This window comes from Pelophylax lessonae (genome assembly GCF_965119305.1).
Source record: "Pelophylax lessonae genome assembly, chromosome: 1".
NCBI lineage: Eukaryota > Metazoa > Chordata > Amphibia > Anura > Ranidae > Pelophylax > Pelophylax lessonae.
Genome location: NC_138768.1, coordinates 137,985,295 through 138,001,871, shown reverse-complemented (window position 1 = coordinate 138,001,871; position 16,577 = coordinate 137,985,295). Strand labels below are relative to the sequence as shown.

At 46.6% G+C, this 16,577-nt stretch overlaps 1 protein-coding gene across 3 annotated transcripts in view; it reads left to right on the top strand.

The window, feature by feature from the left end:
* The window catches only part of TNPO1 (transportin 1), a 542,580-nt gene that overhangs the window by 426,069 nt on the left and 99,934 nt on the right, over positions 1 to 16,577 (top strand). For 2 of the 3 annotated variants that reach the window (XR_014225578.1, XM_082265498.1), the window contains exons 15-17: positions 3,863 to 3,970; positions 12,827 to 12,985; positions 13,097 to 13,184. Coding sequence is in view for 2 of the 3 variants with exons in the window: in XM_082265498.1 (XP_082121624.1) it covers positions 3,863 to 3,970; positions 12,827 to 12,985; positions 13,097 to 13,184 (355 nt within the window). In the remaining variant the exon portion in view is untranslated. The remainder of the gene's footprint in view (positions 1 to 3,862; positions 3,971 to 12,826; positions 12,986 to 13,096; positions 13,185 to 16,577) is intronic. The other variant, XM_082265499.1, reaches the window with a different exon arrangement.

The window sequence follows — 16,577 nt, the reverse complement described above, 5'->3', positions numbered from 1 at the left end:
CTGGGCAATTTAGGCACCAAGCCTCTGTTGGTTAACTTATATGGCCTTTTTTTTTTGTTTACTAGATGAATGTCCAATCTTTGGGAGTTCCTGTTAGCACAGTTAAGTTTGCCTTGTTGCCCACCCTTATATTTACTGTTTTGAGGATGTCCCATGGTGTTAGGAATAGGATATCTGTCCTGTCCTGTATTCCCCAAACTCTTAGTACGCTGCATTGCTTTCTTTTCACTTCGTGCAATGCATATTGTTAGCCACAGGGTGCCTTCAGGGTCATAGTCCATCCCAGAGCCCAGACCCTGAAGATCTCTTTGTGGGTATGCCCATCTTGACAGGCATGACAGGCATTTATAAACCATTGTCCTCAACGGGTAAGTCATGTTTACCCTGTAATAGACCGACACTGTGTCCTCACTTTAATACTGGTTTCCTAAACTGGGAATTGTAATTTTGTTGTGTAGTGGTAAACTTTTCAAACTTGGTGGTAAATTACACTATTCAGAGATCAGTGATCTCTAATGAATCACTGAGATGTTATTGCACACCACGGGTCACACTATTTCTACCACTTCTGCTTAGAGCCCTTTATAAGGTGCTTCAGCATTTCTACCTCCCTTTTTGCACTTGATTACAGAGTGGGCTACACCCGGCTTGCTGCATACCACTTATTCCATGAGTACATGCCACAGGTGAATACCTTATCAGATAGCTGTGGCAGAAATCAGGCACAAGAGAACCATGGAAAAGGTTCAGGTAAACATTCACTCTGCTGAAAGCCTGCAAAAAACTTTTAAAGCACCTCAATAGTGCTGACTCTTTGCATTTAAGCCAGACCCTGTTTTGAGAAAAAAATGGGTAGGAGGTGGAGGGACGGAGAGATCCCCCCAGGAATGGTTGCAATAAGGGGCTCACTGGGATTACGGTGCAAACGGAATAACTTTATTGGTGAAGATGTACACACATGGATAAAACAAATTATCAATCAGTAAAACAAGTGTGGGAGCTCATCAGGAGAACTGATTGACTCTGTGGACCCCTATGGGTGTCAAGATCATACAGACAGCAAATAGAACACGTGTAGGTCCCCGCCCATCCAATCCCGAAATAGCACTGTTTAGGACGAGCTTGGTGTGATTAGTCGGGAAAAGCCGACCTGAAAATCACTCTGAAAGCCCGAGCAACTGTGCTTGTGGCCAGGAAGAAGACTCATAAGGAGCCCTGTGGAGAAGGCGCCTGGGTATGCCCATGAAGAGTGTAAGGGATGTTGGGAAAGTCACTCAAAGAGTGACTAAATGTCATCGAGTGTAAACAGTACATCACAGAAAAAGGGCAAAGTGCGGCAACATGATCTCATAGAGTATAAAACAAGAAGGGCAAAATTCCTGTAATGTGAGTTTCATAGCCTAGCTAGAAACCTCCAGAGAAAACCGGACCCCATGGGGCAGTTCATGGCTTCCAGTGCCGGAGGGGTCGTGGCTAAACAGCCAAATTGCTTAAACAGCAAGTGGTAGTGTATGGTAAAGTGTGTTGGAGGGATCCTGGCTTAAACAGCCATACAGCTTAAACAGTAGTGGGAGGAGGGTATGTCTCCAAAGTGGGATCCCCCGTGTGAGACAAAAAGGGAACTATAAACTAGTCCCAAGTAGTGGCTGATCGCCAAAGATCTGTACCTACTGACTGGCTATCCAGGGTATGGCAGAACTGGAACAATAAAGGAATGTATAGGAGTCAATCTGCATCGGGGGAGTCCCGATCGGACCATTGGCTGGGGTTGCTAGGAGTTCCGGGGATGTGGTATAGCGACCGTACTCAGTGAAAGATCCAGGTGTGGATGTGTGTAAAAGAATATATAGGTCTTACCAGGGATCACCCGTACTCATCCGTGGATTCAGGAATGTCCGTGCTTTTTGACACCTATCTCAGGCATGCAACAATCAGCCTACCTGATCAATGAAAACAAAAGCGTCAAGCTTCTTCTCCACCCCTGTCATCTGTTGTAGTCGAGGGTGTCGAGCGTGTAGATCCAGAACGTTTCTCTGCGACACAGTCGCTTAAAAGGCTCTGTTTGTGGAAATGAGTTGGGGATGGACTCAATGGCCCAGACACGCAGACATGTGGACAATTGTTCGTGGTGTTCAGCAAAGTGTCTGGGCACACTGTTTATCCTTTCTGGCCTCGACTTGGCAGCGGTGTTTGCCAAACCATTTTCTTAGGGTCCGGATGGTTCTCCCTTAGTAAAAAAGACCACAAGGGCAGGTGAGGCAGTAGACCACGTATTCGGATGAGCAGTTGTGAAAGTGTTTGGTGTATGTTTTTTGCCTTTTACGTTGAATTCTTTTTGTCCATGTTGTATGTGCTTGCAGGTGAGACATAGGGCTTTGCGGCATTGATACATCCCAATGGAAGTAGTGTTGCGACCCTGTCAGGCGTTCCTTCCGAAGGTTGTCTCGGGGTTTCATTTTAATGAAGATATTGCGTTACTGTCCTTATGTCCTAAGCTGAGACATCCTAAGGAAATTGCTTTACATTCCTTGGATGTGGTCAGGGCAATTCGGGTGTGCCAGGCGGTGACTGAACCGATTTAGAAATCCGATTCTTTGTTTGATCTTACAGATGGACCTCGTAAGGGGCAGGCCACATCTGCTGCGACCATTTCCAGGTGGACCAGGCAGACGGTGGTGCAGGCCTATTCCATTGAGGGTCAGGTGCCTCCTTTCTCTGTCATGGCGCATTCTACAAGGGCGCTTAGTGCCTCTTGGGCATCATCGGGCGTCAGTGTTTCAGGTGTGCAAGGCCGCTACGGGGTCGTCTGTACACACATTCACATAATTTTGTAAGGTGGATGTACTTGCATCTTCGGATGTGCCATTCGGCCGCAGAGTTTTGCAGGCTGTGGTGACTGAGGCTCCCGCTTCTTGAGGGTGTAATTTTTTCCTGGTGGTGAGCTCCAGTTGTTCCTGGTTTGGCTCCTGTTACCTGGTCGGCTACATTTAGCCTTGTTGGGAATTATTCCCACCCCTCATGTTGACACTACATTGGAACATCCTAATGGTCTAGTAGACATGGAGCTGTCAGTCAGTGAACGAAAGCGAAAACTGGATTTTTGTCTTACTGTAAAATCCTATTCTCTGAGGTTCACTGACGGACACAGAACCCACCCCTCTTTTGGGTTGTGTTATGTATTCTTCTGACACTGCTTGTTACAAACTGAAGTCCTATAGCAGGAAGTGATGGTATACCCCCTGGGACTGCCTCAGGGGCGTAGCCAAAATGGTTTCGGCCTAGTCCTACTTCTGAAGAGAGCAGCAAAAGCCCATTGGTCTAGACGACATGGAGCTGTGTCAGTCAGTGAACCTCAGAGAAAAGGATTTTACAGTAAGACAAAAATTAAATTATATAAAAAGAAATTTTGCCCTTTAAGGCCGTTGGGTGAAAGTGACGTTTGATGTCGCTCCGGTCCTCCAAGAGTAGAGTGGGGGCCATCTTTCCCTAACTCGACTTCCCGCTCATCAGGAGAGGGGATAGGATAATTTTCCCCCGCTGCCGACGGCTCCGGTAAGCGGGGGAAAAAGACCGGGAAGCGGAGGGAGGGTGTTGGGCAAAGTGACTAATCCGCCGCTGGGACCACTTTTATGTCAAAGGACCTTCCGCTGTGAAAAAAACAGATAGCTGTTACAATCCTGGTATTTAATGTCAGTGTCAACATAAATACACTGTGGGTGGTCCAGAAGTGGTTAATATGTTGGTATAGCTGTGACTAATAAATCTGTTCACCTGAAAAGACATAAAGCAGTTAAAGTAATCACACTATGTGCTCCTATAGAAAAAAAATCTTGAGTATATATTTTTTTCATTCTGTTTTCAGTGCCTATCTTCCGTTGCTACTGCACTTCAGTCTGGTTTCTTACCATACTGTGAACCTGTATACCAGCGTTGTGTGAACTTGGTACAAAAGACTCTTCAACAAGCAATGGTAATGTTTAATTAACATAAGTCTACACCATAGTATAGTAGTCTGTCTTAAAGTTTTAAATGTTTTTTGCTTTGCAATTATTCAAATGAGACCAGTAAAATAATAATCAGTGCAGCTTGCATTAAAAAAATATGGTGCAGTTCAGGCATACTGCAGTCATGTTTTCTGTGAGATCTCATCTCTTGGTAGTGATGCCTTCCATGTTTTCTTCAGCATTAGAAATGTGCATTTCAAGTTTGACATGGGATTTTCCTGCAAGCATTGAGATACCTGGCAATTTATGCTACATTATGTAACCCATTTTAGACAACGGTTTACACACACCGCTGTCTAAAATCACACACCGTGCTACATCCAACCGTGTGGCAACAGTTTGAAGGCTGTTTAATATTGCGGCATAATAGTACCCCTAAACTCAGGTGCCCTGCTCCAAGACTTGACCTCCACCCTACTGAATCCTTTGTAATGATTAAAATGCTGATTGCAACCCAGATCTTCTCATCCAACATCAGTACCGGACCTGACTATTTATTTTTGTAATGGCCACAAATTCACACACTCCAAAATCTTCATGAAGAAGAATGGAGATGGTTAAAGATGCAAAGTGGGGCAGAAATTACGCTGGTCATTGTTTTGTAATGTTCAACTGGCTGATATATTTATATTGTGTGTGTGTGTGTAGAGATATATATATATATATATATATATACATACATACACATTGTGTGTATGTGTAATGATGTGTGTGTGTATGTATGTATATATGTGTATGTGTGTTTCCCCGAAAATAAGACCTACTGTTGTTTTTTGGGGAGGGCTGCAGTATAAGCCCTAGTTTAGTGTTTGTAAAATCCAAGCATTCACTCTTACTGTGTTATATAATGTCCAGTGTGTTTCTGTAATCTAATTGTGTGAAATACCTTAGGTACAGCGCCGCTCAGCGGATCTCCCACTCTGCTTTTCTCCTCCTCCTCGTAGCTGTCAGTAGGGGATCTCCACCTCTGCAGTGTTCAGAGCTGGTCACGGAAGCACACATGCCTGTATCTCGGCTCTCTCCTCCCTCTGTTGGCCGCTGTTGGTATCACGCACATTTCTGTATCTTTGCTCTCTCCTCCCTCTGCTGGCGCCTCGTGACCCACAGCTGTCAGCGGGGGGAGAAGAGAAGGAGAGCAGCGCGGGAGATGAGCTGAGTGCCAAGCGGTGCTGTACCAAAGGTATTTCTCCTCTCACCTTCCAGGACAGCAACACCTGAGAGATGAGGCTTCACTCTACAGGATACACAATCAGTTCACAGTTGTTAAAAGGCCCCACCCTTCACCTTGTCCCTCAGTATTGATTTTCTCCTACAGCGAAACATTTATATTTTTTCTCTGACCTGATCACTGTGTGTTGGATGGTCCCCCTGTGAGGCAGGTTCAGCAACGCCAGTGAGGGCCTCACTCTTCTGCACGCCTTCTATAGGCTTCTCACAGGTTGAACTGGGATACAGGCAGTCGGTCACAACATTAGTGGTCCCTCCAAAGCCTGTTGGCCTGCTCTTGAGCAGGGATGTCCTCCTGTCCTCCCTTGCACTCAGCCAGACGCCGGAAGGTTCGGCCGTGGGACATATCGGCTTGGGTAGGACACAGTGCGCTTCAAGCTTCGCTTTGGATCTGTCACTTCCGATTTGTGCAGGAAAGGCGGAGCATGCACAGTGCGACCCGGAAGAGGGAATCAAGTGCGGAGGAGACACCGGACCCACATGGCGGCGGCAAGGCAGACTCTCCAGCCAAAACCAGAAAGCTGCCAAAGGTATGAAGCCTGTCGCAACCCACCTCATGGAGGAGGGAAAGACGGCGCAGGTGGCTGCAGGCAAGAGCAGATTGGGGCTTGGTAAGTGCTGTTTTCTTATTGTGGGGTAATACCAGTGTCAGATTTAGTCCCCATGCTCTCCCCATTGGGGACCTGTGGCCAAGTATTGTGGGGCAAGAAAAGTGATCTTGTATTTGTCTCCTTTTGCAGAATCCCCAGGTAGAACCTAGGATGCCTCTGATAAACCACGCACTGTATCCACTAGCACCTCCAAGAAGTGTGGTGATTGCGGGGAGAGACTGCCCAGATCTCATACCAAGCCCTTTTGTTACAGGTGTGTTAACTGGCTGGTAAGGAGGCCTCAGGGTTGATGAAAGATTTCCCTAACTCTATGCAGGAGGAAATTCTAGCCACTATCCAGTCCATTAGCACCTCTGTAGCTTCCCTCCAGGTAACAGAGCCAGGTGAGCTAACCCCTAAAGAGGGCCCTCCTTCTCAGGAGAGTTTACTTTCCAAGGCAGGCCCGTCTGCTTTTCTGCTTGGTTTGCAGGGTCTCCCCTCTGCTCAAGCAAGGGAAGAGGAAGACCTAGGGAACGCAGGAAGTCAGGTTAAGTCTCAGCTTAGCTCTGGGGAGGAGGTTGATGTGATAGTGAGGCAGTGGAGACCAAATTGAACAGAAATCTGTTGGGTCTGGAAAATATGGAGGGACTCTTTCAAAACTGTTTATGCTACAGAAGAATTCCCTGAACCCCTCAAGGAGACCTCGGCACCGGAAAAGATGTATAAAGGACTGGTTAAAAAACAATCCAAAGAATTTCCTGTTCATCAATCCTTGAAAGATTTAATTCTTCAAGAATGGGAGTTTCCTGAAAGAGGTTTGGTTAGACTAAAGACATGTAAAAGGAGATTTCCCTTTAGGGAGGAAGAGGTGCGAATGTCCAAAATTGGATGCCTCCCTGTCTCAAGTGACTAAAAGGTCTGACTTCTCTTATGAGGACACAGGCAATATCAGAGATACCATGGACCTTAAGTCAGAATCTCTGTTAAAAGCCTGGGATGCCAACTCAGCCACTATGGCCCCAGCACTTGACACAGCCTGCATAGCTAGGAACGCAGATTTCTGGATAGAAAAACTTACAAGACACCTTTCACAGGAAAGCAAGTCCCAGGAGGTGCTTGATTCCCTTTCAGTTATGGGGAAAGCTTTCACCTACTTAGCTGAAGCAGCGGTTGAGTCAGTGATAGCCTCAGCTAAAACATGCGCTCTCATTGATTCGGCTAGGAGAGCCTTTTGAGTTAAAGTTTGGGAAGGCGACTACTTCAAAGGTCAAGCTCTGTGGGCTACCTTTTGAAGGGTCCTTACTGTTTGGCTCAGGCCTGGATTAAGTGTTGTCCAGGTCCTCTGAGAAGGGTAAGAAATTTACCCAAAAGGGAAAGATATAGGAAATTTTTTTTGTGACCCCCAGCGGCAAAGTCAACAGAGAGGTAAAAAATAACCCAATAAGAAGTAGGGCTTTGGTAGAGGTAGGCAAAGAAGTAATTTGCTCTTCCCCCTCCCTAAGCTCAAGCGCCAAAGATACTAAGGGACGCCATAGTCAAAGTGTAGGTGGGTGGATTTCCAATAAGTGCACCACGCGAACACTGAGGGCAGCTTTTAGGAATGGCAGAAGCAGTTCCAACTAGCGGGCAAAGCGAAAGAAAGGCAGCTCTTGAGTGTAGCTAGCAACACTTTATTGTACACACAAGAAGCAGACTTACAGGATGGATAACATGTATCGTCACGGCTCGGGGTCTCTTCCTGGTCCTGCGACTCATCCTATCCTCAAGCTGTCCAGCAGCAGAGAGATGACACAGGTAGGAGAGCCCAATAAGGAATTGAGCTTGATTGGGCTCCCCTACCTGTGTCCTCTCTCTGCTGCTGGACAGCTAGGGGATAGGACGAGTCGCAGGACCAGGAAAAGACCCCGAGCCGTGACGATACATGTTATCTATCCTGTAAGACTATTTGTTGTGTGTAAAATAGTGTTGCTAGCTGAACTCAGAGGCGCCTTTCTTTCTCTTTGCCTGCTAGTTGGAACAGCTTCTGCCATTCCTAAGAGCTGCCCTCAGTGTTGGTGTGGTGCACTTATTGGAAGTCCACCCACCTCCCTTTTCATCCTCCCCCTATCAAGATAAAGCTGGAGGACTGGTTTCTCAGCAGAAGCGCCCAGCAAATATTCCTTCTAAAACACCCAGAAGGTGTTAACAGTCCTACAGACGCTAGACTGTTTGATCAGCATGGAAAAGTCATCCCTGTAGCTGGCCTAGGTTCAGACCTATTTTAGGGTACCGGATAGACTAGTGGGTACAAAGTCTTTTCCTTCCAAGGGAAAAGGTAGTCTCTTCAGTAAAAGGGTTGATGGTTGCCTCTTCGTGCTCCAGGGGAGTGATCCTGCGAGTTCTGGGGCTCGTTTCAGCCAGCATCCCGGCAGTAATTAGGGTGCAGTTACACTCGAGACCTTCAATTCTTCCACTTTTCCTCCTGGAACAAAAGGGTCGAGTCCCTGGACGGAAGTGTAGTCCTCACCCCTCAGGTAAAAACCTCCCTGAAGTAGTGGTCCATACCAAGCAATTTAGAAAAGGGCAGACTTTGGGGTCAGTGGAGCCCTCTGATGGTCATCAGACGCAAGCACCTGGGGGGTGGGGGGCTCATCTAGAGGGAGCCAAAGCCCAGGGCATCTGGGACAAGGAAGTAACCCAGTCCTCCTCCAACTTCCGAGAACTCAGAGCAGTGGGCGAAGCCCTAAAAGCCTTAGAGTAACATTTTAGGCATGAAAATTCAGGTCTGCTCTGACAATGCTACAACAGTCGCTTACCTGAATCACCAAGCGGGTACTAGGTCCAGACCCCTGTTAGTACTAGCCCAAGAAATCCTAGGCTGGGCCGTAGGAAGAGTGATCTCCCTGTCAGCCATTCACATAAAAGGGAAAAGCAACTGGGAAGCAGATTTCCTCAGCCGCCATCCAATAAGACGAGGGTAATGGGAGCTGAATCCGAAGGTATTTCAGATACTAGTCCGGAAATTCGGCTGCCCAGAAATAGACCTATTTGCCAGCCTACAAAACGGAAAGTAAGGAGATTCTATTCCCTTTCACGGGAAAGAGGGATGTTGGGCCTGGATGCTCTGGCTCAGATATGGCAGTTCGACTTAGCCTATGCCTTTCCCCCTCTAACTCTTATACATCGAGTTTTACAGAAGCTCAGTCATTGCCTGGGCTTTCGCCTCCTCCTGATTGCGCCATGGTGGCCAAGAAGGGGGGAGTAGTTTGCAACCCTGAAGGCATTATCGGTGGTGCCTCCTTGGGAGCTTCCGAACCTCCCAGACCTGCTATTGCAGGGACCAGTTTGGCACCCCAGGCCAGAGTTCTTCCAGTTGACGGCCTGGTTAGTGAGCGCCAGATCCTTAGATTAAAGGGCTGCTCAGACAGAGTGGTACATTCCTGAGCAGGAAACCAGTAACGAGGAAAACGTACTAAAGTTTGGAAAACATTTTGTACCTTGTGTAGGCAAAAGCAAATTTCTTCCGCCTCTGTCCCCATAATCTTGGATTTCCTACAAGATGGGGTAGAAAAGGGTGTGGCGGTTAACACCCTTCGGTGACAAATAGCAGCTCTGTTTTTCTAGATGTGAGACTTGCAAAAGAACCTTTAGTAAAAAGATTTTTGACGGCCAGAGATAGCTACCCCCGTCACTAGAGACAGATTCCCTCCTTGGGACCTGACTAGGGTTCTAGAGGTGTTATCTCAAAACCCTTTTGAACCTATAGAAGAGGTTCCCTTTTAAGTTTTTGTCCCTAAAAACTAGCCTTCCTTGTAGCTGTCACGACAGCCAGAAGGGTAGGGGACTTCCAAGGTCTTTTGATTAAAGAACCATTTATGTTGATCTTCCCAGATAGGATTTTTCTCAGGCCAGATCCTCTATATCTGCCCAAAATAGCATCTTCCTTTCACAGAAAGTAGGAGATAATTTTACCATTCTTTTGTGATCCTAGAAATGAAAAGGAAATTACATTTTATTCAGATGTGAGGAGATGCCTTCTCACTTATTTACAGAGGACCAGGGAGTTTAGGCGATGTAATCGCCTTTTGATCCCCTTCTCTGGACCAAGAAAGGGACTGCAAGCGTCAAAACCTTCATTCTCTAGGTGGATTAGACAAGCCATTACCATGTCTTATGAGGTTTCAGGTATTTCTTCGCCAGCAAAACTGAAAGCACACTCAACCAGAGCACTGGCAGCCTCCTGGGCCGAAAAAGTGGGAGCTTCCTGAGAACAGATTCGCAGTGCAGCCACCTGGTCCAGCCATGACACTTTTCTGAAGCACAACCGAGTGGAAGTACTGTCTCAGCAAGACCTAGCCTTTGGCCGAAAGGTACAACAGGCAGTGGTCCCACCCTAAGGTAGGCCTGTGGTTGCTTTATTATCCTCTCATGTGTTGCCATCCTGGAAGGTGAGAGGACAAATCCGTCATGTTGTGGGGATGCTTTTTTTTACTTATCGGTAACGGTGTTTCTACGAACCTTCCAGGACGGCAGGCCTACTTCCCGCCCTGTTAAAAGGGTGAGGAAAGAATGTAAACAATTGGTGGCAAGTACCTAAGTGATTATACATCCCTTGTAAATCGGTTGGAGAACTACTTTTTTACAACTGAGGGACAAGGGTGGGGGCCTTTTAACAACTGTGAACTGATTGTGTATCCTGTAGGGTGGAGCCTCTCATCTCTCATGTGTTGCCGTCCTGGAAGGTTCGTAGAAACGGTTACTGGTAAGTCTAACGGACGGTTTTCACACATATAGATTACAGAAACACACTGGACATATAACACAATAATAGAGTGGATGCTAGGATTTTACGATCACTTTTTACTAGGTTCACACAGGGGATTCCTGACAGGCAGGAAGGGAGAAGACAGAACGTTACAGATAAGACTTACCCTGAAAATAAGCCCTACTGTGTCTTTTGGTGCCAAAATTAATGAGACCCGGGCATATTTTTGGGGAAACACTGTGTGTGTGTATATGTATGTATATGTTTTTATATATATATATGTATATATATATATATATATATATATATATATATACACACACCACAAAAAAATTAAAAGGAACACTTTTTAATCAGAGTATAGCATGGAGTCAAACTCCTGGGATATTGATCTGGTCAGTTAAGTATCAGAGGGGTTATTCAGTTTCAGCTTTGGTGTTAATGAAATTAAAACGGGTACACTAGATGGGCAACAATGAGACCACCTCCAAAACAGTAATGGTTTTACAGGTGGAGGCAAATTACATTTTTTTCACTACTCTTTTTTGACTCTTTCACTAGTTTTGCATTTGGCTTGGCTCAGTGTCAATACTGGAAGCATGAGGCGATACCGGGCCACTATAGAGGTAGCACAGGCAGTCCTACCCTCCAGGATGGCCCATCAATACTTGCCATTGTCTTCCAGCACAGTCTCAACAGTATAGAGGAGAATCCAGGAGACAGGCAGTTACTCTGGGAGAGCTGGACAGGGCCGTAGAAGGTCCTAAACCCATCAGCAGGACTGGTTTCTGCTCCTTTGTGCAATGGGGAACAGAATGAGCACTGCCAGTGCTCTACAAAATCACTTTCAGCAGGCCACTGGTGTGAATGTCTCTAACCAAACAATCAGAAACAGACTTCATGAGGGTGACCTGAGGGCTCGATGTCCTCTAGTGGGCCCTGTGCTCACTGCCTGGCACCGTGGAGCTGTATTGGTATTTGCCATTGAACACCAGAATTGGCAGGTCTGTGCTTTTCAAAGATGAGAGCAGGTTCACTCTGAGCACATGTGACAGACGTGAAAGGGTTTGGAGAAGCCATGGAGCATATTATGCTGCCTGTAACATCATTCAGCTTGACCAGTTTGGTGGTGGGTCCGGGAGTCTGGGGAGGCATATCCATGGAGGGACGCACAAACCTCTACAGGCTAGACAATGGCACCCTGACTGCCATTTGGTATTGGAATGAAATCCTTGGACCCATTGTCAGACCCTGGGTTCCTCCTGGTGGTGGACAATGCCGGCCTCATGTGGCAAGAGTATGCAGCCAGTTCCTGGAGGATGAATGAATTGATACATTGAATTGCCCAATGCTCGCCTGACCTAAATCCAATAGTACACCTCTGGGACATTATTTTTCGATCCATCTGATGCCGCCAGGTTGCACCTCAGTCTGTTCAGGAGCTCAATGATGCCCTGGTCCAGATCTGGGCGGAAATACCTCAGGACACCATCCATCGTCTCATTAGGAGCATTCCCTGACATTGTCAGGCATGCATACAAGCACGTGGAGGCCATACAAACTACTATTACCATTTTGAGTCGCTGCAATGAAATTTCAGCAAAATGGACTAGCCTACTGCATCATTTTTTTTACTTTGCTTTTTGGGGTGTCTTTAAATTCAGCCCTCTATAGGTTGATCATTTTCATCTCCATCAACTATATGGCATCCTTTCCTTCCTAACACATTACCCAGTCCATATCAGTATAGATATCAGCACAATATTTTCCACTGTGTGTGATATAGATTGTAACTGCTTCTTTGCAGTGTCATTGTTTTTACTGAACTTCTTAAGTGTACATTTTTAAATGTTTTCCGAAACCTCAATATCTTGCAGCATAGTGGCTAAGTTGTTAGCATCTCTGCCTAGCAGCATTGGGGTCGTCATTTAAAATCCGCCACCACAGCACTATTTGCCTGGAGTTTGCATGTTCTCCCTGTGCCTGCGTGGGTTTCCTCTGGGTATCTGGTTTCCTTCCACATTCCAAAGAAATATTGGTAGATTAATTGGCTTCTTTCTAAATTGGTCCTGATGTGTATGAAAGTAAATTAGGGATTTTAGATTGTAAGCTCCTCGGAGGCAGGGACTGATGTGAATGTACAATATATGTATAAAGCGCTGCATAAATTAACGGTGCTATATATGCATCTGTGATAAAATAAAAAAAAAAACAATTATTTAAACCTTTATAGAAAGTAGTGACTTTTTATTTAATTTTAGATGCACAATGCTCAGCCAGACCAGTACGAGTCTCCAGATAAAGATTTTATGATTGTGGCCCTAGACCTACTGAGTGGGCTGGCTGAAGGGCTTGGTGGTAACATTGAACAACTTGTGGCTCGGAGCAACATCCTGACTTTAATGTACCAGTGTATGCAGGTAAGAGATCTGATTGAAACCGAACAGTAGAAAATGTGACCATCTATTCGTAAATATTAAGCCATTTTGTATTACAGCCTCTTAACCTCCATGTAAATTTTGTTTCCCTAGGATAAGATGCCAGAGGTGAGGCAAAGTTCTTTTGCATTATTGGGAGACCTTACCAAGGCATGCTTTCAACATGTCAAATCATGCATTGGTACGTATGCTACTATGCTTCCCTATTCCAGTTAAAGCCACTCTGTCACAAAAAATATGAAAAAAACATACCTATTCTCTTAAAGGAGGTTATACTTACCCGTCATGCACTCATACTTCTGGTCTTCAATGTTTTCAAGAGCTGCGTCGGCTGAAGAATCTTTTTAGCTTCTGCTTGGAGCACGAGATACTTGGTCCCCCTCCGGTGCACTGTGGTTCTTACTTTGACTTCCATTCACTACTGTGTCCAGCATGCAGTGGGGGACCAGGCATCTGACACTCTTGTAAGTTTTTCTTATAAAAGTGATTGTGAACGATCAGCTTATAAAACAAATATTTCAGTTTAAAATTGAAATAAATGGCCATGCAGGGGGGCGTATCAGGACACGTCTGTTCATTGGAGGAGAGCAGGTTTAGTTCTCAACATAGCTAGAGAACTGACCACGGAGTATGCTCATACTTGGCGTGGCCTGGTTTAAATAGGAGAGCAGAGGGACTGGCAGGAACACCAGGGATTTCACACAAAGAAAGCAATACAAAGAGAACAGAATACTTTTTAATACTAGTACATGGTAAAGTAAGCACATGCAGTGCCTTAAAGCAGTGGTCCTCAACCTTGGCCTACAGGGCCCACTAACAGGCCAGATTTGCAAGATAACTGAAATACATCCCAGGTGATATCATTTGCTGCTCAGTGATTGCTGTACTCTAGTCTGCATCTCCCCAAGGTAATACCTAAAATCTGGCCTGTTAGTGGGCCCTGTAGGCCAGGGTTGAGGACCACTGCCTTAAAGTATTTATACCCCTTTGAAATTTTTCCACATTTTGTTATGTTACAACCAAAAACTTAAATGTATTTTATTGGGATTTTGTGTGATCGACAAACACAAAGTGGCGCATAGTTTGTGAAATGGAAGGAAAGTGATAAAAGGTTTTTAAAATATTTTACAAATAGTGTGGCATGTATTTGTGTTCAGGCCCCTTTACTCTGATACCCTTAATGAAAATCTTGTGGATCCTATTGTCTTTTGTTCAATCCATCATCTGAAAATGGAGCAAATATGGCACAACTGCAAACCTATCAAAATATGGCCATCCACCTAAATGGACAGGCCGGTTAAGGAGAGCATTAACCAGAGAAGCAGCCAAGAGGCCCATGGTACCTCTGGAGGAGCTGCAGAAATCCACAGCTCAGGTGGGCAAATCTGTCCACAGGACAATGATTAGTCATGCACTCCACTAATCTGGCCTTTATGGAAGAGTGGCAAGAAGAAAGCCATTGTTGAAAGAAATCCATTAGAAATTCTGTTTGCGGTTTGCGAGAAGCCATGTGGGGGAAACGGTAAGCTTGTGGAAGAAAGCGCTCTGGTCAGGTGAGACCAAAATTAAACTTTTTGACCTAAAAGCAAAACGCTATGTGTGGCGAAAAACTAACACTGCACATCACCCTGAACACACCATCCCCACTGTGTATATGGTGGTGGCAGCATCATGTTGTGGGGATGCTTTTCTTTAGCAGGGACAGGGAAGCTGGTCACAGTTGATGGGAAGATGGATGGAACCCAAAATACAGGGCAATCTTGGAAGAAAACCTCTTAGTCTTCAAAAGACTTGAGACTGTGGCGGAGCATTACTTTCCAGCAGGACAACGACCCTAAAAATACAGCCAGAGCTACAATGGAATGGTTTAGATCAGGGGTGGGGAACCTAAGGCCCGGGGGCCGTATGCGGCCCTCAAAGTCATTTGGTCCGGCCCCCCATGCAGCTGAGTCTCTCAGCTGATCTGTCAGAATGGAGCCGATGCTTCCTGTATAGTTCCAGCTCTGTTCTGACAGTCTGAGTGAGGCACAGACTGAGTGACATCAAATGAACTCTGCCTGTGACCAATACAGGAAACATCGCCTCTTCCTCCAGCATGGCGCTGCTGCTAGCATTTCCTGCCAGCAGTACCAGCCAGAGCCAGCAGTACCAGCCAGAGCCAGCAGTACCAGCCAGAGCCAGCAGTACCCACAGCAATACCAGCCTGAGCCAGCAGTACCCACAGCAATACCAGCCTGCAGTACCAGCCAGAGCCAGCAGTACCAGCCAGAGCCAGCAGTACCAGCCAGAGCCAGCAGTACCTACAGCAGTACCAGCCAGCAGTACCTACAGCACAGTACCAGCCTGTGTCAGCAGTACCTACAGCACAGTACCAGCCTGTGTCAGCAGTACCTACAGCACAGTACCAGCCTGTGTCAGCAGTACCTACAGCACAGTACCAGCCTGTGTCAGCAGTACCTACAGCACAGTACCAGCCTGTGTCAGCAGTACCTACAGCAATACCAGCCTGCAGTACTAGCCAGCAGTACCAGCCTGAGCCAGCAGTACCAGCCTGAGCCAGCAGTACCAGCCTGAGCCAGCAGTACCAGCCTGAGCCAGCAGTACCAGCCTGAGCCAGCAGTACCAGCCTGAGCCAGCAGTACCCACAGCAATACCAGCCTGAGCCAGCAGTACCCACAGCAATACCAGCCTGAGCCAGCAGTACCCACAGCAATACCAGCCTGAGCCAGCAGTACCCACAGCAATACCAGCCTGAGCCAGCAGTACCCACAGCAATACCAGCCTGCAGTACTAGCCAGCAGTACCAGCCAGAGCCAGCAGTACCAGCCAGAGCCAGCAGTACCCACAACAGTACCAGCCAGCAGTACCTACAGCAGTACCTACAGCACAGTACCAGCCTGTGTCAGCAGTACCTACAGCACAGTACCAGCCTGTGTCAGCAGTACCTACAGCACAGTACCAGCCTGTGTCAGCAGTACCTACAGCACAGTACCAGCCTGTGTCAGCAGTACCTACAGCACAGTACCAGCCTGTGTCAGCAGTACCTACAGCACAGTACCAGCCTGTGTCAGCAGTACCTACAGCACAGTACCAGCCTGTGTCAGCAGTACCTACAGCACAGTACCAGCCTGTGTCAGCAGTACCTACAGCACAGTACCAGCCTGTGTCAGCAGTACCTACAGCACAGTACCAGCCTGTGTCAGCAGTACCTACAGCACAGTACCAGCCTGTGTCAGCAGTACCCACAGCAATACCAGCCTAAGCCAGCAGTACCTACAGCACAGTACCAGCCTGTGTCAGCAGTACCCACAGCAGTACCAGCCAGCTGTACCCACCAGTAGTTATTTTCAAAACTTACCACCACAAAGAGTCGAGTGCGCTCCAGACTGACCGACGCAAACATGGAAAACCAGTTACGAGTAGCATCATAATCCATACCAGCTAACATCACACACCTCACCAAAGAGAAGCAGTTGCAGTCATCGCATTAGGGGTGAGTTAATTAAAATGTTTGACCAAATATAACAGGCACATTTTTAAGTTGATAATTTTATACGGCCCCCGAATGATTTTA